The sequence below is a fragment of the Pholcus phalangioides genome, unplaced genomic scaffold (genome assembly GCF_987345545.1).
Source record: "Pholcus phalangioides strain wild (caught in Gottingen) unplaced genomic scaffold, Ppha-v1.0 ptg000022l_1, whole genome shotgun sequence".
NCBI classification, from domain to species: Eukaryota; Metazoa; Arthropoda; class Arachnida; order Araneae; family Pholcidae; genus Pholcus; species Pholcus phalangioides.
Genome location: NW_028301615.1, coordinates 30,821,497 through 30,844,974, shown reverse-complemented (window position 1 = coordinate 30,844,974; position 23,478 = coordinate 30,821,497). Strand labels below are relative to the sequence as shown.

Below are 23,478 nucleotides of genomic sequence, written 5' to 3'. Positions count from 1 at the left end.
TCAAACCCAGTATTTTTATACATATCGTGGAAATGATAAATATTTGAGGAGGGGCATGGCCACATATAAATATACTACTGTAAGACTAGATGTTTCAAGATTGTGAGTGACTTACACTTCAGATGATGTCTATAAATGTCAGTGACATTATTTTGCACGTATGTTGTTTCAGTTATTGTCTGTCTACATTGCATCATTTTTTCAAAAAGCACAACATAACATTCTTATTTACGTTATTACGTTATTATTATGCTATCTAGTGACCCAGCATTTGTTAGAAACCTAGCAGTCGTGTGAATTTCAGTTTTGTCAGTTTTTGTCCGTTAAATTGTCAGTATTTTGTCATTAACAAAGATTGAACTCTTCTTTTTTGTTGAAACTTTGAACAGAAAATAGCAGGAATCTGTTGTGTATATTGAAATACTGAGGTGTGAGTTGAGAGCACCCCTTGAAGCAGACGTTCGTCGCTTTTTACTTTTCATTAAAGGAAGGTTATGATAAAACAAAGACTGAATTTTAATAAACATGGTTGCACTTATGTATCAAATACAGATGAATGGCCTATTAGGCTAGGCTGTATTTTATTGCTGAAATGAATTAATGAGAAAAAAGGTAGTAATCCAGTTGTGTGTGTGTGAATAGTGTTGAAAAAAACCAATTACCAACCAACACTATTTAGTGGGGCTTGGTAGCCCAGTTTGATAACACGTCTTATGTACCAGAAGGTGTGTGTTGAGGAAAGGAAACAGACTTGGAACATATCTTAGTAAGAGTCGTACGAGAAGAGTGATTCATGTGAGAGCCATTCAGAATAAGGTGTGAATTGTAGATTTTGCTACAATTCACATAAAAAAATTACTTTTGTGCAACAAAAGTAAAATGTGACCTATTTACTTCATTAAGGCATGGCTCTGACAAAGCCATGTAAATACCAAAGAGTGGTTTTTAATTACAAGATTGTTACATTCTTTGTACATAAGGTGTAGCAAGCCATTTGAATTGTGGACTAGCGCCTTGTCCCTTCTTTCTTGTGGAATCAAACTTAATTATTAAATACGGTTATAGCTGGTAGCTATATTGTGTTCTTTTCTTAACCCTTTCACGCACAAGCTGTTGGGAACAAATTTGGACGATTTGTACTTGAAGTATCAGCAAATAATCTCAAACTTGCTTTTTTGTTCACTTGTTAGAAAGAGAAAAACGAGTGCAGTAGATTTGTCTTTTATAATTTTCAAGGGAAAAATCTTTCATGTGGGAAGAATAAATATCCACATAGCTCCACAAAAAAGATGATAAAAGAGAAAAAATTCTGAGGTGAACTGGGAGAGGACTTGTTATAAGGTTAGAATAAAGCTTTGTGATGATGAGAAAAGAGGTAATGAAAACATTGAGAGCTTCGATAAATTTCTCTCATTGGTAAGGGCAAGTTTAATGTGCAAGCATTTATCCAAACTTACTAAAGATATATATATGACTATCTCTCAAAACCATTGTTAGGAAGTTCTTGTTTAATGTAGGTAACCTATTTAAACTTCATTAGAAGAATCGTAATGCATATCTATGTTGGCGGTTTATCATTCACACTCAAAAGTCCCATCAAAATTTTTCCTTTTGTTGGTATTTTATTCTTTCATCCTTCTTTTTTCTGAAGTGTTAAACAAACTGATAATTTTATACAGTTGATGCAGAAATGTTTATTTTCACATGGCCATATTCATTGTAAAACTGTCTTGTAATCAGGCCCCCGTCTTAACTCATTTAAAATTCTAAACTTGGCTGAAACTCATTTTATCGAATACTAATGTGATTTATTTTCAAAATATACCTAATCTTTATTAAAAAGTATTATCACTAAATTGTCAGACAATGAAGAAAAAGGGGAACTTGATTGACAATTCATCTTTTCTTTGAATGTGTGCATTTAAAATTTCGTACGAATTTCACTTTGGTAAGTGTGTTCTGATGAATCACTATGCTGAAGATAGGCAGGAGGGGCAACTTTTGGTCCTTAAAATATAACTGAATCCCTAGGTTAAACTTCTGTCCATTTAAATTCAACTCAAATGCTTTTCCAACTTCATTTCAAATAACACAGGAAGGTGAATAGAATGGTATCATATAGCCTAGTTAAATCAATAAAAACTAAATATTAAACCATCCTCGGTATTTATCATAATTGATGGACATGGTTGGCATTAATAAAATATTCATTTGAAACCTAAAAAATTGAAATCGAACAGAATTGCTTATCATGATACCTAGTAAAACAATTTCAAAGCTAATGAAGTACCCGGAGCATTGAAAATGATTTGAAAATCAAGTGATGGGAAGAAGAAATTATTGCTATCAAGGTTGACAAAAAAAGAAGACTTTATGTTCGAGGAATGATAGTATTACAGCATGTACAATTCACACACGTTTGCAATTGTTTGATTGAAATAGATGGTGAGGATGTTTGAAATGCTTAGGTAGGAGAAATCTTTGCATTTCCAGCAAAGAATAATTAATAATTGTGCAACAGTGTGACATTCATCAGTTGTTTTTAAACCATACCTGGTTTGCTTGCAAATTATTGGCCAAAGAATTATTGATGATTTTGATATGAACTATTAAAACATTTGTGAATTCTAACATCTAAGTTGAAGTTACGTTATTATAGTGAAAGCACAAGATTCTCACAAATTGTTCTTTTATCTTCTGAATAACATGAAAATGAAAGAGCTTCAGAATTTGGATGTATTCTGGGACAAAAATGTGTGAGAAACCTTTATTCAGTTACATCTTTGGCAAATTCAAGTATTTTCTTAGTCTTGTAATGTGCTTGCATATATTTATGCCATAGAAAAAAGCAAAAATCATTGGTTCATGATTCAACTTTTGTGTGCAATGATGAGCTGACTCTCACCTTTGCTGTTTTGCTGTTCCATACAGCTAAGAATTTCATTCTCTTACTGTCAGAGTCACTCATTGGCTGATATGATGAATGAATATAAAAATCCTGATCAAAAATTTTATACATCGCAGCTAGAAAATTTATTGTTTGACTTGATGTCATCAACTTGAATATTCTATTGGGCCGCCATTATATGTAGAAATATCTGAAGAAAAGCAATTGATCATATATTTAGTTTGAAAATGATATGTTGCACTGAAAAGGATAATCTGAATTGCATAATTTTCCATCGGTAATGGTGTTTCACTCATTTATTCTCAATTCAGAAAACATTTGAGATTTCCAAAAGGCTGAATTTGTTCAATTTGTTATGATGAGAAGATAATTATGGAAAATATACTTTATTATAGTTACACTGAAGACCAAATTCAGAGCAACATCAGAGAAATCATTTTTATAACTGGATGCTACAAAAATAGACTCATCGTCCCTTGACATCTTTATGAATCATTTACTGACTTGTAAGTTTTATGAAATTCATACTTTCCTGAAAAAGACAACGACCAATACAGCGCATGAGTTCGCAGAAGAAACAAAAGTTTTGTTTTGGTTTCCTCGCCTGCAAATTTAAAGTTGATTTTTGTTTTTCCGGGTTATAGTTATTTTCTCTTGAGTAGTAGAATCAGAAAATTATTTAATCTGTTTTAACTGGCATGGCTAATTTCCTCTAAAAATTTTTCAGCCAATAAGTTTTTGGCAGCGATAAAGCTGAGACGTGTGGAGCCTCGAAAATTTTCTGCAGTGGAAGACTTCAAAAACTATTTGTACTAAAAGAATATTTCATCTCATTAGTGGCTGACCATTGTCGTTCTCTTGAATCATCTATCTGGGGCTTCCCGGTAAGGGACCATGGAGAAGAAACCCGTATTCTCAAATATATTTCTCCCGTTTTCAAATTGTTGTGATTTGACCCTTAAAAAAAGAAATTATGAATTATTTTATGCTAAGAAAAAAGAAATCGAGATAGGGAAAATACACAATGACGAGATAAAATAAAACACAAACACCATTTCAAAACCATTTTTTCACTTTTCATTTTTCCTTCTGAAAAATCTTAATTCTCATTTGTCAGTGTGGAAAATACTCTTAACAAATTTTCTTTTTGATTCGCAACAAAGATATTTTTACTCGGTTCATAGTAATGATGAACTTTTCCTTTTGGTATTTTTAAGTTTCTCCTGAAAACTCATACTTGATACTTCCTTTGATACTTTCCTGGTTTTTTTGTTTAGAATATATTTCTTGAATTATCAAGAAAACAAATAGTGTCAGAAGTGGTTGCGTGTAATTAGTGTTCTTAATTTACCATAGTGTGCGAGATGACACCCTTGCTGGAATTTCGAAATAGTCTTTTGAATAAAGAATTTTAGTATTTGTATCCAACTGCATTGAGGTCTTGATCTCTTTTTTATATGATATGTATCTTGAAGGATAAATGGACTATGTTCAAATAAATTTGAATTGTGAATTTTATGGGCAATTATTTGAGAGAAAAATCAGTTTCAATTATGTAGGTTCCAATATGTGCTTATGATTAAATATATTACTCTCTGTGAGGCCTTCGTGTTTTTGTTATCTGACAGTGAAACATGTTGCAGCTTTGCAAAATATCCCAAGTTTTCATGTTAGATTATTCGGATCATTAGTCTTGTCAGTGAATGAAAATAATTTCAATTCCTTAGTTTATCTTGATTCACATCCATCGAAACAGGATTTTGAATTTATACAAACACTTTCAATGTTTTTGAATAGGTCCTTTTTCCACTATGTTTTTCAAGAACAATTGGCATTCATGTCTTGATATGGCAGAAAACTCTAATTTTTTCTTTCTATTTAATGTAAGTTTTTGCATAATCAGCAATTAATTGGCATATTTGTAGTTGCCCAGATGTTATGTACATATCATATGTTGACCAAGTGGTGATCCTGTTCATATGAATTTCTAATCCAAGTGAATTGTAGCAATTCTTTTGCTCTTTCTGTTAGAAGCATTTCTATTCTGTTTCATAGTAAATGGTTAACTTGGAACAATCAATAAAAGTTTGTCAAACACGTGAAGTTGACATTATTATGTTATTTAGTGTCAGTTCTAATTGATAATTTCATTGTTTTTACCCCCCCCCCCGGGGTGATTCAGGTAATGCCAGAATACCTAACCATTTCTTGAATGCTACTGCCTTTAGCATCAAGCTAAATATCCTTGAAATTCAATTTATTATCCCAGTCAATTGAGTTCTTGTACTGAGTATCATTTTTCATCACTGCACACATAAATCTAATGAAGCATTTCAAGTTAAACCAAGTATCGATTGTTATTTCAAGTAAGGTTCAAGAGATATTCTGAAGATTTTTTCCTGAGATTTTATAATATTCCAATTATTTGCTTTGTCCATAAGCTTTTTGTTGAGGGATACTTTTGTTTGAGCTTTTGAATTTCTTTTCCCCCCTTCTTCACAAACACACACACATAACACAGTGACTTCCTCATCCGAAAGCTTACATATATGCAGTTGTAAAGAGTTACAGAAAACTGATTTAGGACAAAAATCTGTTTTTGAGGTTTGAATCCTAAACCAAAGAACATCAGAAAATGTTGAGGTGCCCCTTGTTTCCCATCTGTCTTTGACTTTGCCGTGTGTATTGTATGCCAAAAGTGAATGCTGTAATATGTAGCTTTTAATTTTGCTTTTTCATTGTAATGATTATATTATTTGACTGAGAAAAGGCGGATTTATTACAATGATTTCTATGATTTTTGCTTCACGTTTTATACTGAGCTTACTTTTCTTTGATTCTTTAAAAATAGCTTTGACTCAACTTCTGTTTCGATGATTATTAGCTCTTTATTACTCCAAATGTTCTGTTCTTGAAAAAAAAATTCTGTTTCTTGTTTCTTTCAAATGTGTTTGATTTATATGACAAATTGGAGACATTGCCTTCATAAATATGTATGAAAAAAATTTCATTTTGAGAATTTATATTTTCTACAGCTTTAAAGACTTTTGCAATAATTAATTTTTTTTTATAAATTTCTAATAATTTTGAAATATAATTTTTAAGTGAAATATCAATTAATATTGCAAATTTATCAAGTATAATGTAATTTTGAAAGGAATAAAAAATCAGTTTTGGGAAGATAAACTCAATTATCAGTTGAGCGCACACACACACACATTTGCTGTCGACTAAATTTTGACTTGGGAGTGGTTTTCAAATGTATTTACAGTTCTTATAAATGTAACAAAATATTAGTATGGGAAATATTGCGAACAGAAAATTGACTGGTGGCACATGTTAAATGTTCCTGTCAGAGACAAGGAGATCACTAATTATAGTGGATCCCGGTTATAACGTTTTTCAAAAAGCCACGTATAAACATTCTAAGCAGGAAAATGCTTTGAATGGGAAATCTTGATGGGTATTCGTAAGAATTGGAACCAGAAAATTCAGTCGTACTAAGAGGGAAAATGTCTTAAATTTGGATGTTATAAGTGGGATCCACTGTAATGTAGCACAGTGACGGAGATTTAAAATACTCCAAAAAACACATTTGTCTCTATATTTAAATTTGTCGTTGCCAGTTTTAATGAATGGATATTATATCTGTTGGCTGCAACTAAATGTTAAAATTATTCTGACTCGTCTTGCTGCTTTGGAGGTAGTAATGGACTTGGGTTTTTCACAATACACATTATATTTGTACAGTATTCAGAATACATTAATTTCCTGTTAGTAAGTTTTGTTGTAAAGAAGTAAATGTGATTATGAAAAGTTGAGCTACAGCCATTGAATGATATACAGCCTACAAGTGATTCTTAAAATTCTTGGAAATAATCAAAATTTTGGAAAGTTTCATGAAGATAGCTTTTTATTATGTTATGACATTATATTTCTGACTACTAAGGCTGGACAAATCCCAGGTCTCCATGGTGACTAAAAAATCTGTGTTGTCGCCTAAAATTTCCTGTATGTGATTGTCAAATCAGTCTGAGAATGACAAAATTCACTGATTTCATAATCAGTGTGTCCTCTAATATGAAAAAGGGGTCATTAAGTCTTGGAAAAGCAGGAAATACAATATTTAAGATTGTTTTCTTTGGAGAAAAACTGCTTGGCTCCTAAGAAATTTGTCTGGCACATAAATTTGTTTTTGATTTGTCCAGCCCTGCTAACTACTATTACTGGTGCGATCATCCGTATTTTGAAGTGAAAGTGATGAATTCCTGAATTTTATTGTCAAACATGTATGGTGTTGAAGGTTTGCTTGCTCACTGCAAAGAGACTTTTTCAAACTTCACATCTGCCAGCTACAAAGGCTTATATCCAGTCAAGGCAGAACATTTAAGTTTGTATGTCCCTCCCAAAGATTCTGACATAAATTTCACAGCTGGTCAGTTAATGGTTTGGCATTATAAGAATTGAATTTCCTTTCATGTCTCAAACATGCTCTATTGGCAGTAAGGATGAAGATCTAAGGATAAAAATAAAGGTTATTCAATTAATGAAATCATTGTGTTACACAAACCTTGTCAGTGTATTGTTGAGTAAAAATGGATTGACTGAATAAGCAACACAATCAAGTGTAGGATGACATTCACATAAGAGAGAGAAATAACTATTTAGATCTTCTCATTGATTGTGATAGCTGTGTACTGCTTGATAACTAATGTGGGATGAAAACACTGGCAACACCTTCAAGCATATGTATTGTGTTGATCTGCCCTGAGAAAAATCTGGAATGATCTCGGATATCAAGATTTCCCTTATTAGTCAGACACTCAAGGCAATCAAGCTTCACTAATTGGCATCACTGTGCATTTTGCTTGATGCAGTGTTTTGGTATTTGTTATCCAGACTACCAAGCTTATGAGCAGTCTGCAGTAGAGCGAAATAATGCATACAGTGAATGGGGGAGGGGGAAGAGTGGTAATAGTTCATTGTGTTACCCTCCTTGCTTATTTTTTGGAAGCATGGGCATGTCCCTTCCTTCCTGTATCTGTGTATATTCTCTCATCCTTTGTTAATAGTCACACTGTGGAGTTAATAATTTGTGTCATATCTTATTCTCTGGTTTGCACCCACAAGATTGTTTTCTCACATCCCTGTCGAAAATGACTGGTCTAGGAAATCCTGAACATTTCTTTCATCTCTGCAGCAGTCTATAATTTATTCACTGCTGAAAACACCCAGTAAATACCAGATTACTCTGGCACGGTGGTTGTCATGACTGCTGGGTTTTATCTGGCTTCTCTTATTTTGATGATTGTCTCTCACAATCAGACAATTGCTTGAAAAATTGTGTCTAGGGAAAAGCTATCTTTATGCACAGAGTTTGAAGTCTTAAAGCAGAGAATTCCACTGAAAATTGTGTGAGAAAGCATGCTAGTACTCTCCAAATTTGTAGATTTTTTTCATTCATTGTATCTCTAGGAATTTTGATAATTTGTATAAACATTTCAAAAAGCATTTACAAACTGAGTTTCATAACTGTAGCTCAATTTTTTTTATGGGTCATTTGCAACATGGACCTTTCTCAAAATCAATCATTGATAAATTAAAATACAAAGTCAAAGTGATAAATTATCTTAGATTAATTTAATAAATTTGATCATTTTATTTTTGCAATGATAGAGAAAAAATTGCATACCAAAAAAAGATATATTCCTCAAAATTATTTAATTACATTTACATTTAAAATTATCAAATTATAGCAAGTCATTCTTCAAACCTTTCTAAAAAACTTTTCGAATATCTTTTTTATCCATATTCATTGATGTTATTCCAGTTCTTATTTCATTCGGGTGCATAAATGAGCTTCATTCTTATGCTGTTGCGTAGCATTAACAAAAATGTATCAAAACATAATGTGAAAAGAATGCGATTTTAGGGAATGCAAATGCTGTAAAATGAAGTTCATTTACCTTTCTTTTTACAATGTCCTGATTCATTCATTCCAACATTTGAGGGGAAAAAAAAAAAAGAAATTGAAAGTAAAGCAAAAAAATTGATTCGATATGTTGCAGGTCGCACTTAGACTAATATAATTCTTAAACATTTGTTTCTTTTAACATTTATTTTCCACACACACACAAAGTTAAAAGGAACTTTTTTAATATTTTACTCTTTTTAACTTTTTTGATGTTTTTTGTTAATCTTTGTTATTATCAATTTGACTTCTTGCAAGTTATCGAATCAATTTTGATTAGCTTCGCTTCTCTTTCATTCTCTGTAATGTAGATAATTTGAGTATAGAAGTTACCTATTTTTCACTTGCATGTCTTGTTTCATTCATGGTTTTTTGTAGATTCTTCTTTGATTTGAACATTATATTGTATTACTGTATATTATTTTAGACATTTATTCATTTTTTGGTATTTGAAATATACATAATGTAATAAACATCATGTGTTAGTAACTATGAGCATTGTAAAACTGTGTGGCTTTCAGACAAACAGATTTTATGTTTGAAATATTTACTTTCTGCCCCCAAAATATAAAATTATAAGTTCAACAATATTATTACTTTGCCAAGAGTTAGAGAAGTGTTTCATTTTTCTGAAACAAAGGTTCCTAAACTTTTGGGTTTACTGCTCCCTTCAAAAATTTTTTTTGTTATCCCCAAACTTGAGTCAATCCATAGAATCCTATTTTATACTCAGAGCTTTTACCCCCCTGGACCACCCCATTCCCCCCCAAGGGGTGATGTTGCCCACTTTGGGAAGCATTGCTGTAAAGCATGAATTTCAACATGAGCATAAAAATTTTCATCACACTAGTTCATAATTTGTCTGTTTGATCCATTCTGCAAATTTTAACACATTATTTTGGCAGAATTTATCATAGCTTTCTCTTATACAAAGTGTTCTAATGTGGAATCTTTGAAGTTTGATTTTAAAATTTTTGCTCTTGTGGAGGCACTGGATAAGAGAAAAAAAAAAATTTGATGTGTGAAAAAAATTCATGATGGAGCGGTTGCGCATGTCCTAATTTTACACGGTTTGAAAGAAGCATTTTTATTTAAACCTGTTTATTGCGTGTCACCAGGATTCTTAATGTGCTTACAAGAAAATTTGATAGTTTAATGAGACTAGTATGGGTATTTCAAAAGTTTCATTGACTATCACAATCTCAGATTTGAAGAAAGAGCTGTATACTTGAATTATCATTTACTGCCATGGCGTTTAATTGTTAGTGAGACCTGTCACACCAATTTGGCATTTATTGGCATATCCATTTATTGTCTCGTGCGAGTTAGAAAAGCAAGAAATAAAATCAAAACTTTGACTCATTCAAAATGGCAGTTCCAAGATTTATGCATAAAAACATAAAATGAATTAGGATGATATAAAGTAATTCCTATTATTCCAACTGAACTCATTCAATTTTTTATTTGCTTTTATTACTAACACCATATCTGTACTTTTAGTTAGCTGTGAGAGCCACAGGATCTATTCTTGCAAGCAGCTCAGTGATGGTTGGCTAAAGCTAGTTTTCTAACTTCAAGGCACAAATGCGTGTGTGTCTACCATATTTTAACAATCATTTACGGGAAATTTTAGGTGTAATGCGCTGATTTTCTAGTTACCATGGCGACATGGTACTTATTAAGCCCTGCACCTGAGGAATGTTTGTCTACAAGGTGCATGTGTATGCTTTAGTCAAAGTGAGCTGCACACACATTCCCTTGCAACTATCAATGTTTTGTGGTCCTATGTGAAGATGGACTTGACATACAAAAACAAACAATATTGTACTGTTACAACGGCCCCAGTAATCGTTCAACTTCTTAGCAGAACTTGTAACCTATTAAAAAAATGTGAGAACAAGCACATACAGGGAACCTTCCATATTTCTTGTGAGGGGGCACTAAAAAGTACAAACTGTACCAACAAGGTGCCAAAAAAACTCTGGCCTGCAAATTGTTAATCATGAATATCTAACTGAAAATATTCCTAGCAAATAACTAAACATTATTAATTAGATAATTGGATTGGTTTTTTTTTACTTTTATTTTGATTATCAGTGAGAGCTGCACATGTCTGCTTGTAATTATTAATCATGAATGTTTTTATACTTAAAACCTATTTTTGATAAATTGGTAAACATTGCTAATTAAATGGTTTAAACACTAGATCAAATGATTTGTGATTATGATGATTAATAATGAGAAAAATATAGTTGTCTAGTCATATAAAATATATAGTAGAACCTCTTTTTTGCAGTGGGGACAAAAAAATTTGTTCATAAAACAGAAGTTCAAAATGCATATTTTTATTATACAAGGGGAAATTATTATTTGACCATAAAAGAGGGGCGACCACATCTAAGGGGGTGATCTCTAAAAGGAGGTTTTACTGCACTTATAAATTACCATAGTTTTAGATCAAAAGACTAAAGATTGTACATACTTAATCAATTCAATAGATCTTGAAATATATAGGTTAGGTAATTTGGCATTATCTATCAATTTTTTTCCCTCCTGTAATGAAGTTGTGTAGCAAAATAACATGGTTATAAAATAATTGACTAACAGTTCAAATTAGTTGTTCAACTAAATTGAGTTAAACAACTTATTTGAAGTAGTTGTAATGAAATCTCAAATGTGAGGGGAGAGAGGATTAGGTTTCACATTTTTAAATGCACAAAACGATTTTAAGCTGGATATCAGTGTGAAATAGTTTAGAGTTGCTGCTAAGCAAATGACTGATATTATTCTTAGACTTGTGGTCCTTTCAGAGGTCTATTTTATAAATTATAAAGTGTTCTCAATTAGAAAGACATTAGAAAGACAATTTAGTCTTATTCATTTTGATAGACCTCATTCTTCATTTAATTACAGCTGCCTTTTGAAAGAAATTCTTTTGCAACAGCAAATGTTGATATGCCTTTTGGCATTTATGCCATGCAATCTCCTTGTAAAATGTTAAAATTCATCATTCCTTTAATGTTATACTCATCAACCTCTTATATTTAATACACTTCCCACAAGAAGATTGACTATAATTTAAAATAATTGAGTCATTTTGGCTTATTTCATAAACAACACCAATAAATATTTTTGAAAATCATAGATATATCTAACATTTTCATATATACATATATATATTAACATTTTCTATAAATCCTGTTATACGTCATCGGTTCGCTTAGTGGTAGTTTTTCTCCTTCGTGCTGAGGAAATTATCACTGAAGTTTAAAGTTATCTTATATTAAAGAAGGTGCTGACTAAGGAAGAAAAACTTTTTGCTAGTGCAAATTAGCAACAAAAATGTCGCTGAATTCCTTTGTTAGAGCTGCACCAGAAATAATGTTTCTCTAAAACCTTTCTCTGCGAAGAAAAGTATGGGATGACAAAGGAAGGAGTGACAATATCTTGTACAAAATATATTTGATTTATCAAAACATAATACGGTAAAATAAACAATTATAAAAATATTCAGACAACAACAATCACAACCATTCACAAGCGTGTTCGAAAACTAACTCCACCTTGTTGGCCATCATGACCGTGGTTGGCTTTGACAAAGTTTCCACAACGAGAGAACTACATGCAGGGCAAACTGAACCTGATCCATACCAGCGCAGGTGGTCATGAAAGGTTGGTCCTTGTCATTGGAAGTCTGTTGATCGTTGGATGGCTTGTGGGCAGTGAAGGTCAGGTCATCACCGCAGATTTAACTCTGTCTTTGATTACAGAAACTTCTCTGAAAGAGGTGCAACCCCTGATGCAGAAATCGTTTGACCCAAAAATTAAACAGATGGTTGTCCCAGCACAAATTTTGCAGCATTGCGCCAAACTCCAAATTCTGAGAAGCATTATAACACTTGATGCAAATGTTCCTTGGGCTCATTAGCATTTGTAGATGCCCTGAGAATATCATCAAAATATGGTGCACAAAAGGTGAAACCCTGCAACACCATATGTATAAATCTTGGGAATCTTGCTACTGTATTAACAACCCAAAGGGCATGAAGAAAAATTGGAATGGCCAAAATGGCATTGTTACGGCTGTTTTAGCGATATCCTCTTGTTGCATATGAATTAGATGAAAAGTTTTTGTGAGATCTATAGGATGAAAAATATTTGTTTTTCAGATCAGAAAGGTGTGTGCTAATATCACATTCTGGGTCACCAATTATGTGATTGACAAAGGAGGGAGTGACATTTTGTATAAAATATGTGTAATTTATCAAAACATAATATGGTAAACTAAAATACTAGAAAAATATTTTCTGACAACTATCGCAACCATTCATAAGTATGTCCGAAAACGAATTCCACCTTGTTGACAACCGTAACTCTGGTCAGCTTTGACCGGGTTCCCAAAAAAGGTTTAACAAATTGTCTATGCGGTTGAAACCACTGCATGTCCTCAGGGCTGGGACGGAAGTTGTGCTCCAATGGATGTCTGTAGTAAAATATTCGTCTGATTCAAATTACCTTTATTTGATTTCATGAAGGATACTCAACCTTCAAATTAGCCAGAGTAGCATGGTGGTAAGATGTTTCTCTACCATCGTGAAAGTTGCTGTCATGGTCCCAGGTTCAAACCCAGGAATAATATATTTTCCCCTAATGAGCTTCAGTCTACCAGCGGTAGATGGCGCCTTTATTTCCAACCCAACTTTTTAAGGCAGTAATTACTTACTGAAAAGTCAGTCGTCTAAGGCAGTTCAATTTACTGAAAAATTCTGGTCCCAATTATGTTACATATTCAAGATTTTACTGTGCGTGAGTATGTCCCACTATATTAATTTTTTCTTAATATATATATATATATAATATATAAAGAAAAAATTAAAAAAAAAGAAATTTCATTGTGAATGTGATTTCCCCAGATTTTTCTTATTTTCTCAAAAAATAACAATTTCCTGAAAAGAGGGAAAAATGTATTGACATAAGTTCTGAAATTTAATAACTGATTAACCCTAGAATACTAACTAAAAAAAAGTTGATGAAAACTGCATGTTAGCTGCCTGTACCTCTATCTCACGTAGAGTTAGTATTCTAGGGTTAAATTATAAACATTTTAGTTTTATTTTCTGCTTAATTTTTCCAAAATTTTAGACCAGTTAATCCTTAATTAGTATTAAGAATTTTCATGAAGACATCTTCGCAAAAGAAATGGTTACTATACTAGTATTGTAATGTACGATTGCGTGCCATGCATCTTAGTTTTTCTGATAATTTCATAAGAAATATATTACTAGTATCTATAATTTAAATTTCAAAAGATTTTTTGTACTTCTCTCTCATTATTTATAATTATTGTATGTTATTAATTCATGGATTATGTACATATTTCATTTAAAATATTTTGTAGATGTAATTTAGTACCTTATGCTGTGATCCTTCATCCCCCCCCCTTTTTCGACGTGTTCCATGGTACTCAATTTCATCTGCAATCGTAGAATTGATTTTTTGTTGACATTTCAATTGGTTTTCTATTTGGTCTTTGGCTTCATGAATTCAAGCGTGTTTTTTTTAATTAAAAAGTAAATAAAAAACAAATGCTTTGATAGAAAAATGAGTTCATTTTTGGCATACTTTGCTTGTGTAATGTGAGAATTTGTTTTGATAATTTTATGGGAACGTTATACTACTTGATGAATCAATGCTAACTTCTGAAAAAATTCTTGGTAGTCATTTCAATGATTTTTTGCAGGATATGATGGGGGAGACGCCTTTGCATAAATGTGCCAGAACTGGAAGTGCAGAGTGTGTAACGTTGCTGATCGCATCTTTTGCTGATGTTAGGTAAGTATATCATGTTTGCATTGTCATGTACTAAAGAGTTACGAGGCAATAATATTCTCCTAATTGTAAAATTATGAAGATTGAGATTATTTTTTCTTTTAAATAATGAAAAAATATTTACAGTCCATGTTTGCGTTATGAAACATAAGGCTGGATGCACACCAGTTAGACATGACACGACAGCTTTAGACCATCTTTGTCATTTTTGTTCGCATTAATTTGTATGGTTCAAAGTCTAATGCCTAATGATATTTATGTTGGTACAATATCTATTATTACTTTGAATCAGCAGTTAGGCAAAAGAATTCAAGGCTTTATGTAAAAAAATTATTACTCTGGTATTGCCACATTGTAATACATTGAAAATACTTAGTGCAGTTTAGATAGTTGCCAAGTTCAACTCCCTATATTTTTCTGAAATTTTTTCCATGCACAAAATCTAGCAATATAGTAGTTTGCTTTGTGTGGTGTGCTGTATCTAGGGATTAGGTTCAAGTCTGTTATTTACCCCCAAAGATCTTTGATACTTCTTTTAATTAAGAACTTTATGACATATCAATAACATGCTTATCATAGCACATACCAGGTTGCTCTTACTTCAATATCATTGAAGTTATGTAAAGAAAAAACAAAATTTAAACGTTGTGGTTTAAATCAATAATTAAAAAAAAAATCACATGATTTAAATCTGCATACCCTGGTCCTGAGCTCAAAAAATTGTGAAAAAATTCAAGTACTTTCCCTCTCCCACAAATACATGAAAACAAAAAAATTAGCAGTGGAAAGCAATTATTAAAACCACAAAAAAATCATTAAAAATGACAACAGTTGGGTATTCACCGCCTCTCACGCTTCCTGGCAATATCTATGAAAAATTTCTTTTCACACTTTAACACGAATACTAGCTGTTTTTCTTTTCTGTTGAATACTAAGCGAGGAAAAAAGCTTTCTTTGTGCTGTACCTATTCACCATAAGTTCTTTGAATGACATCACTCTAAGACTGTAGGGGGTTGCGAGACTTTTAAATATGATCTTGGCCTCTATTGTCATTCAAATATTAATTACAATTTTTTCATGAGTGACCCATTATAATTCCGCCAGTTTTTTTAAAAATATTTTTGTGCATATTCAAATAAGTAGAATCAGTGGTAAATTTTTCAAAACTTTTCGAAGACGTCACCTTGGGACCCTTTCGTTGTTAGTGGCATGCAGACTACAATTTTCAGTGTGACCTGTACCATTTGAAAAGATTACTCCAGATTTACACAATCAAACATTTTGCTACAACAGAATATGGCTTTTGTATAATTTTTCCAGAATCTTTTTTTTTTGACGTAATATCTATGAATGATTCTGAAAGAGGAAAAGTTTGATAAAATTGTTTACTTAGAAAAATCATCAGTGTAATTAGTTTAAAATTTAGATTGTCATAGATTAGGATATAATTTCTTAACTATCTGGATTTTTCAAACAAAAAATGCATTTTTATCTCATTTTTAGGATAATAAACAATGTTGGCGAGTTGGCAAGTGTTGTAGCAGAAAAGAATGGACACCTCTCCATAGCTGCTTATATTCATCAAGCAGAGCTCGCTCGAGAACTTGGTGGCAATGGCCAGCCCATGCGTAATGGTTTCCATCCAAAGGGAGCCGCTTTCCTACACATGAAGAGGAAAAGAGGATTTGATCATTGCAATAATGATATCATAACTAAGAGGATGTGTTTTGGAGGTACGTTCCTACTATTTTAGATGGTCAAATAAAAGGGAATCTTCGGATATTCATTACATTCAAACCTTGTTAAAGAAAATAGAAAGAAACAAGTAAACAGTGGTTGCCCAGTGACAAAAATGTTTAATTTAAATTAACTTTTTCGTTTTGACTCGGCTGTATTGGTAGAAGCAATCAATCCTTTTAGATTACTTTTTTGGAGTTCACAGATTTCTTTCTAGGGGGGGGGGGTCGGATCGATAAAACTAATGTTTTTGTGGGAAATCAGTGATAGAACAGTACCTAACCATGTTAGTCTATATTGGTCATTCTCATGAAAAATTAACAACAAATAAAAAATCCAAAACAATTTTTAGGGACTGCTCACGAATAAAATATTGTCTGCAGCAAAGTCTTTTTAAAATACATGTTGAAAAATATTTGATCTAAGTTTAACAATGTTGAAAGATCTAAAATGCCACGTCGGATTTGTCTATTTGAGCAATAATATGATATTTACGCTTGACACTTGCACCATGTTCCATCTATTTTGGTTGCCCATTTTCATTTTTGGACAAGTGCTGATATTCTGAACAATTGTTTTTGTCAATTACATTTTTATTTTTTATTTGTGTTTCCTCACTCCATTTTCATTAATTTTATGGGGGAACAGCAGATTTCTAATTTGTCTTCGCTTTGCTAGAGCATGAGATGCACTCTCAAAGTAAAGTCTTTAGATGTCAAAACACTTTTGCAGCTTGATGTTGCAACCAAGAAATCTGGATTTGTTTTTAATTTCACCTAACTTATGATCAAATCTTCCTTCTGGCTACCAAATGCCAAGAAAAAGACTTTCAGCACTGGCCTTAACTAAGCATGTTGAAAACATGAGCTTTTCAGAAATAAGTGAGGTCTCTGAACTGAAACATGTGGTAAAGGAAAAATAATTCTCAATTATATATTTTCCACAAAAGAAATAGCCAGAAGAAGGACATTTAATAAAAACACTCGCCTTTTTCTTTTTCAATGAATAAATCTAATTTGTGAAGTAATTTCTAATTGATTTAAAAGAAAGGTTTCAAGTGATGACTACATTCCTGTCTTTTTCAATGCACAATTTGGTAGGGGACTTAACCAATGTTTACCAAATTTCAGGAATGGGGGGGGGGGGAGGGAATCTGGGAAAATGTTTCATTTGGCCATAAACTATTGATAAAAAATATATCTCTAAAATGACAAAGATATGGATGGATTAAAGTTGCAGTGGTGTAAGTCCAGTGCCATAATTAGCCATTCCTGTACCCTGTGCAAGAATTTGCATTCAGGTTCCATCTGGTCCATTCTTGGGCCCAGAATGGCCCCCTTCCAAGTGGGCCCTGTGCAGGTGCACCTGCCTAGTTATGCCTCTATGTGAGTCAATAATCCTCATTTTAGAGAGGTTTAAGAAGGTTAAACTAGAGAGAATTGTTATAATAGAGTTCAATATTAAAAATGACAAACTATTAAAGTTGTGATTTGGTTAATTTTTTCTTTCAACAGTTTAGCACTTCCAGATTTCATTTCTAGACATGTTACAGTGGTATAAGTTGTATGTTCATAGAAAGTGCAGAGATACCTCAGCTAATGAAGATTTGTTCTGGAATCATGTTCATTAGCCAAAATCTTCATTAACTGAAACGTGATTTCCCATAGATTTCTATGTAAAATCGTTTCGGCTTACGCTTTAAAGATAAGCTTTCTAAAACATAGACCTGCTATAAAAAAAGACAAAAACTGAATGAACAGCTTCAAAATTGGATAAATGGGAATCTACAGGAAGATGAGAGATGCTGAAGCTTGTTTTATTTTTCAGTATGTACACGCCAACACCAGCTTTATTCTGTTAAAGCTCGTGTTGACACAATCCAATCGAGTTCATAGGCGCCCCCCATCCATTCGTGATTTAACTAGCTTATTCTGTGTCAGATGCATTTAGATGGAAAAAGATCTAGAATGTCCAGACGGTTCAGCTTTCACTGAAAAAAACATGTGCTCTGAAATCATGCGCTCCATTTATTTTTTCAATGCATTTTCCATTAGCTGAATCTTTCATTTTACATGAAATGTTTCAAAGGATTTCAGAAAGAGAAGTGTGTGTTTGTATATCGGTAAAAAGAATCTGAGGGGGAAATGAGTTAATCAAGCTCAATAACAGTAATTCTGATGATGATTGGCACAAAAATGCAGCTATTTCATGTTAGCGCCTGCATTTATATCAACAAATGTTTGTTAGCCGAATCAGAAAAATCACAAATAACTTTATTAGTCGAAAAGTTCATAAGCTGAGGCTCGCAGGAGTGGAAGAAATCGATGCTCTTGAGAAAAATGAAGTTTTTCACGTTCGTTAGCCGAGGTATCATTGTACATGATCACAAAAATGCATATTGAAAATAAGAATATATATATTTTTTAAGATAGAGTATTGTAAAAGTTATTGTAAAATTTGAAAAATTTGAATTCGAAAAAAAAAAAAATTTATAGAGTTATGACATATTAGAAACAGGAAGGGACAGAAAAAAGTTCTATGGCAAATATATTTAGCATGGATTGCCAGGAGGACAATTTAAGCCAATTTTCTGAGATTGATTCAAATATGTGAGCCATTTTTGCACACTTCAGAAAGGATTCATTCCCTATGGTCTCGGCTTGGACGTGGTCAGTCACCTCCAAGTATGATTAGTAGGGCTACGATTCATATGACCTAATAATTAGATAGCTTTGCATTTGCAATTCTGGAAGTAAGATTATCCTGCTTTAATTAAATAAAAACCTATTCACACACAACTCAAAAGTTATTTCTTTTTAAAGAATTTTTAATCAGTCTTTTATATTAACACTTGAACGACGGAAAGCAGTAATTTCGACAACAAAGCTACTTCACCATGCTGATTTGACACCCAAATGACTTATCTCAGGTTGTTGAGGAATTCAATGACTTCTCTCATCTCGTAAAGGCTTCTACATTCCTAAAATATAAAGTTCTAGGTTTCTCTCTCTCTTAGTTTAGTCCTACAAATATCCTCACCCCTACTGGATGGGGAGCCATTATTTTACCAAAAATCATGATTTCAACTGAGCAAAAAAAATAATTGCACAGTTGGTAGGCACAAGAAATCTAGGTCATGAGTAGCATGCACACACAAAATTGAAATCATGGACAAAGGAAATGTTTCTACCAGAAATTATGAAATTTTATTGCTCTACTAATGAGCATCATTGATGTACTTGACAAAATGAATTCATTCAGTGGATTGGCATTGAAAAGTTGTCTTACAAATGTATTGCACATTGCTCAGGATTTGGTGGCTATTCATGGTTTTTCATTCTGATCATGCAAATTTGCAAATTTCTTAAGCTTATTATACTTCAAATTTATACAAAAATTGCTACGTTTTTAAGACAAATAAATTCAATTGGTCGAATGGTCGACGTGTTTCGGCTCTTCAATGGAGAGCCGTCATCAGGACCTCGTGGTCAGAATTCACACGAATGAATGAATTCACTGAATGAACGAATCAGGACCACGAGGTCCTGATGACAGCTCTCCATTGAAGAGCAAAAACGTGTCGACCATTCGACCAATTGAATTTATTTGTCTTAAAAACGTGGCAATTTTTGTGAAAATTAAAACCAGGCAAAATTTCTCATTTTTGTGATTATACTTCAAATCTTCTTAGTAGACTGCCAAGTGAAAATGAAGCTACAAATTACAAGAGTTTAGAAAAAGTTTTATTTTTTTTTTAAGTAACAAAACATTGGATTAGTCTTTGTCATAACAAGGCCTCATGATGAATATTCCAAAAATTGGTATGTGAACAAGAGTTTTCACATTGCAGTAATTTTTTTCACATTGCAGTCAAAATGGCCGCTATCAGGCATTCTAGGTAGTTTGAAATTTTCATCATTCTAGTGCTAAGATACTCAGTACCAGTGGTCCTCCATGTACACTTCTCTGGGACTTAACGCCCATTGGAGGAAAATAAAATAAATTAGGCCTCTTTTTTTTATTTATTCACCACATAAATTATATATTAAAAAAAACTTCTCGAATATAATGGGGCTTCGCCATAGAAATTGTACACTGGGAAGGGCTCCACAAGTCAGAAAAAGGTTGAGAACCACTGCTTTATGCCAGTTTCCCAAAATTTGTTTCATACACACATATATAAAATTTCTTTCCCCCCCCCCCCCAAAAAAAAACTTTTTCTCACACACACTCCCCACCAAATCAAATTCACCCATAGGATCCTATGCTAAATTCATCGCTGCTATTGCTCTTCCCCCAAGACCATTACATCGCAGACTTAGAAAACATTGCTCTATACAAACATTTTTGTGTGTAAAAAAATTCATTTGTGCTCATGCTTCATGCTGTCCAATGATGGATTTAAAATTTATGAACATTTATGTTTGACTTGCATCTGATGTTTCTGAGCTCTTTATTTTGTCCTATGCTATTGTAGATGCTGACTCTGACAAGATCGTGAATGAATTCCCACCAGTGACATCAAGTCTCGTCGAGCATCACACTATGTGCAGTATGGAACAATTGTATACAAATTATGTTCTTGATTCTATAATCGCAGAGTTTCACGGATGTTGAAACATAATTGGGTTGTAATTTATTCTCAATTTTTCCCTTTTGTTTTGATTTCCGTGAAATCAGAAATGCTACCTTTTTAAGTTGTGCATTTGTGCGAAACATGCATAGAGTTTTTCATTTATATATATATAGGTGCCGCACAGTTTTGTGTGTGAAAAAAAAATGTACTAACCAACTTGCCATTGTAATTTTTTTTTGCTTAGTTCCATATTATTTTGGTCGGTTTTTTTTCCCTGCTGTGAGAAGCAATAAGAGAGGTCTTTTGTGTATATAGAAAATTTCGGGAAGTGTATAATAGTTTGTGTAAGAGAGTTTTATTGAAAACGAGATGCGACTTTTCTCAGATGTATTTTTTGCTAGGTGTTGAACATTAAAGTTTTCTCTATCGTACTAGTTGTTAGCTTAGGTATTTTTGACTGTTCCACCCTGTGGATACATTGAAAATTTTTTGTATGACCTGTGTGTTGGTATGTGGTACTAAACTTGGCAATTGTTGATGTATAGAAACCAGGGTTAGGCGATACGATTATATCTTTATTTTATACTTATGGAACATTTTGACCATTCTCTAAATTTAAATATATTGGGAAGATTTATGTTTGTGATGCGTAATAAATACATGGTGGTGCCAAATCATGCTTTTTGTCTTCATTAGGAAATAATTCACGAAATGAGGTGAAATACAAGCTATTTCAGTTCTGTACTGTTATAAGACATATTTTTTTGTCTATATCAAATTAATAACAATGATATGTTAATTGGTGCTTATATATCACTGAACTAGAGGGATTCTTGGAGAAATAGTTGTTTTAAGCATGAATTATTATATAAAATGCGATTGAAAAAAGCATTGTGTAAAGCTGTGTGAGAGTGTCGGGATAATGAAAAATAAAAAGTAAGGTCATACTTTTTTTTTTGTAATTTATTAAAAATAAGATTTTGGGACTGTCTTCGAGAATATTGCCAGAATTGACGCTTGTAACTTGTGTATTTTATGTGACGGTCCCTTTAGAAATGTTTAACATGAAATATTAGATATAATATTGTAGTTTACAAAGTTTCGAGGGGAATTTATAATATTTTTTCAATAATGGTATTTTTTACTTGTAAGCTTTGCTTCGCGGTTAAATATTTCCCCATAAATTTCTGAGACTTAAAACGTTTTAGAAGTATGCATATCTTTAGTAGAATGGTTCCTTGCTAATCTGAGCATGATTTGGAGTGTTTTAGATTTGAAATTTCAAACTTTTACTTAAATTGTATCAATAATTTACACTTAACAAAGGATTGTATGAATCGTGAAGTACCAAATTAGGTTAGAATTCAATTGTGTGTATTTCTGGTGCTTTTTTTGCTCTTGAAAAAAGACTGAAATTTTGTATTTAAAGGGGTGGGGAAATTGTTTCATGTTGATATACTTGTAATGTTAGTAAATAGTTGATATACTGACATTTTCTTTCTTTCTTAAAGTGCATTTTTGAGGAATGTATTGAGATCACTGTTGTGTGTGGGATTTTGTACTTGGTATACAACCTTTTAGGGCATTTCAATGAAGTTCAATTACTTGTCGAGAGTGTGTGTGCATGATATATTTTGATGACATTACGTCCACAAAGTAATGTAAACGAATGTGAAAAAATTTAAATAAATGTTTTGTACATGGAACGTGTTTTTTCTGACTATAATATATTATTAATATATATCATTTGAAGACCTTGTTTATTAACTATGTGGGTAGGGAACAACTTGATGTTGGTGCTGTCATCTCTGAGCAAAGACAATAAAAAAAAAAATCAAGTACATATAACAAAACTTAGATGTTTATATTCTGTATAAACTTTTTGTGGCTTGATACAAGACAGTACTCGTGCTATAGAAGCCTCTAGACCAGGCATCTTCAGCCTGTTGCTCCAGAGAACGACAGTCCTTGAAGCACACTGGCTGCTCTATGCTTGTGTCCGATTTAGTGCTCGGGAGCACGTGCAAACATTACAATTAAACATCTTGTGCAAATTGTATTCAAGGATTAAAATAATTTTCATTTCATGCATTCACATATGCCAAACTTACCGTAAGGATGCTCTTTTGATGATGGGTACAAACAGAGCTTGTGACTAGAAAAAATTTGGAAATCTCTGCTCTAAATTAGCAATTACTTGGTCAAATATTGTGGGGGGGGGGGGGAAATACCCTGCTTTTTGTCACTAGTTCACCAACTCCGGTCATATATCGCCATACGGCAATTTCCAACCAGTGGAGCTGGGTGGAAAATGAAGGCACCATCTCTATCGGTGGCCATCCCAGACCAACATCAGCAGAAAGCCGTTGCGTGAAGCTTTGATGAGACACTGAAGTCATTCATTTCCCGTATTCGAACCTGTGGTTTCAACTGTAACTGTCATAGTGTGGAAGATG

At 32.7% G+C, this 23,478-nt stretch overlaps 1 protein-coding gene across 1 annotated transcript in view; it reads left to right on the top strand.

Moving 5' to 3' along the window:
* Nucleotides 1-22,728, top strand: part of LOC149070177 (uncharacterized) — a 52,695-nt gene extending 29,967 nt beyond the window's left edge. The window contains exons 3-5 of the mRNA XM_089249425.1: nt 14,620-14,711; nt 16,213-16,442; nt 20,924-22,728. Of these exons, the coding sequence (XP_089105551.1) occupies nt 14,620-14,711; nt 16,213-16,442; nt 20,924-21,063 (462 nt within the window). The 3' untranslated portion in view covers nt 21,064-22,728. The remainder of the gene's footprint in view (nt 1-14,619; nt 14,712-16,212; nt 16,443-20,923) is intronic.
* Nucleotides 22,729-23,478: the final 750 nt, after the last annotated feature.